Here is a 1,970-nt window from a genome sequence, read left to right as displayed (position 1 = left end):
AATCTGCCTGTTCTCTCCACCTCCTCCATAGTAAACATTTAACAAATACCCCACTGTTTATTATTATTATTATTATTATTATTATCTATGGTTTCCAGTTGTTTTGCAGTAATCCAGACTGAATTCAAAATCAGTGAAGCAATCAATCATTTGAATTGATTGATGGCTTCCTATGTGCAGAGTGCTGTACTAAATTCTTTCAAGAGTACAAAAAACAGAGTTGGTAGACATTCTCTGTCCGTGTTGAGCTTTCAGTCTACAGGGGGAGACCGATAGTCACTAATATAAATAAATACATTACAGATATGTACATAAGTGCTGGGTTCTGAGGGAGAGAGGAAAAAGAGGAATAAATCTAAATTAAAGGGTGAAACAGAAGACAGTGGGAGAAGAAGAAAGGAAGGCTTAGACAGGGAAAGCCTCTTGGAGGAGACGGCCCTTCAATAAAGCTTTGAAGGTGGATAGAGTAACTGTCAGTCAGATAAAAAAGGGAGGGCTTTCCAGGCCAGTAACAGGACATGAGTGAGAGATTGTAGAGGTATAGATGAGATCTAGATGGTGTAGTTGACACCACTTGGATTTCCATTTCAAAGAGGTCTGGCAGATAACATTGTTTTCTGAGGTGATTTGAGGGTCCTATTCCCCAGAAAATCAGCTAGGAACTTAATGACCCTTCTGTCACAGGTGAGCAACACAAAGGGGCTGATAGTGGCATATCCATTAGCCACAAACATGGCTGCATTCAGGAGGGCAGCATTATTTTTCATGTATGACCCTAGAAACAGGGATAAGACAAGGTCTCCACAGTAAAAGACTACAAAGCAGCTCACCAGCAGCACAATGGTCTGGGTGGCTCGTTTCTCAGGCAATGTTTTGGGGACTTGGCTGTGACTGTGAAGATGCTGGACCTGCTGCCCGTGTCGGTGCAGGAGAAGGAACATGTACCCACTGCAGCAGCTCATGAGCCCCAGGGAGAGGATGTCGCGGAGAGCCATGAAGGTGAGAATCAGCCCCTGGAGGAGTGTGTTTATAGGCACCAAATAACAGTTGGCATCCATGTTGGTTGTATTGGAAGAGGCAAACATTTGAAACAGAAGGTTGGTGCTTATCAGCGAGTTGGGAATCCACAAGATGGCTAAGACCGGGAGGATGGCATTTGGGATCTGAACCTTGAGCTGGAACAGATAGGAGGTGCTAGGACTGATGGTGATGGCTGGACACACTCAGGAGGGCAGTGGTGCAGATGGAGAGGGCCTGGGTGATGCGGTAGACATAGGAGAAGAGCTTACACTCAGCATCATTCTGGACAAGCTGCAGCCCCAACATCCCTGATGCCATGACGATCCACCTTGTAAGAAGCATCACAGTGTGGACCAGGGCCAGGTGGACGATGGTCAGGTCTGTGGCTTCGGTTTGGAACCCAGGTGGAATGAAGTGAGATAGAGTGTGATGAGGGAGGAGTTCCCCAGGATACCTAGTCTGGTCTGGTAGAGGAAACTAACTCCCTGAGCCACATCAATAGCCATCGATTCAGAAACCAATTCTCTGCAGGACCACTAGAGAAACAGGATAGACCAGAGGCCATGCGAATTAGTGCCTGGGAGAATGAAAAGAAAACTTGCCAAGGATCCAAAATGAAGTAATGTCAGTCAGATTGGTAGGGGAATGGTCACGTTTCCAACTTCCATTTTGATTAACCCCAGGTTTCAAAAGCCTTCTGAACTTCTCAGCATATTATGCCACTTCTTACCTGACATCTACAGACTGAATGGACAATTCAAAGAATTCCAGCACATGACTAGGACACAGTGACCCTTAAAGTACTTAGAACAGTGCTCTGCACATAGTAAGTGCTCAATCAACCCATTAATCGATTGACTGATTAACACAAGCGATGTTGTCTTTCTCCAAAAGGACAGTAGTTTTCCATGGGCCTAAACTTTATCACAACCCTCAACCTTTTACAGTTA

The 1,970-nt window shown here is 45.1% G+C and overlaps 1 protein-coding gene across 1 annotated transcript; it reads right to left on the bottom strand.

The window, feature by feature from the left end:
• Window positions 1-587: 587 nt before the first annotated feature.
• Window positions 588-1,526, bottom strand: LOC114813689 (putative vomeronasal receptor-like protein 4). Its single transcript, XM_029070138.1, is given in 3 exon segments — window positions 588-1,218; window positions 1,220-1,403; window positions 1,406-1,526. Coding segments are annotated over 3 exon segments (936 nt in total).
• Window positions 1,527-1,970: the final 444 nt, after the last annotated feature.

Source organism: Ornithorhynchus anatinus, chromosome 8 (assembly GCF_004115215.2).
Source record: "Ornithorhynchus anatinus isolate Pmale09 chromosome 8, mOrnAna1.pri.v4, whole genome shotgun sequence".
In the NCBI taxonomy this organism is placed as follows: domain Eukaryota; kingdom Metazoa; phylum Chordata; class Mammalia; order Monotremata; family Ornithorhynchidae; genus Ornithorhynchus; species Ornithorhynchus anatinus.
The sequence above is the reverse complement of the archived record's forward strand: the minus strand, read 5'-3'. Positions and strand labels throughout refer to the sequence as shown.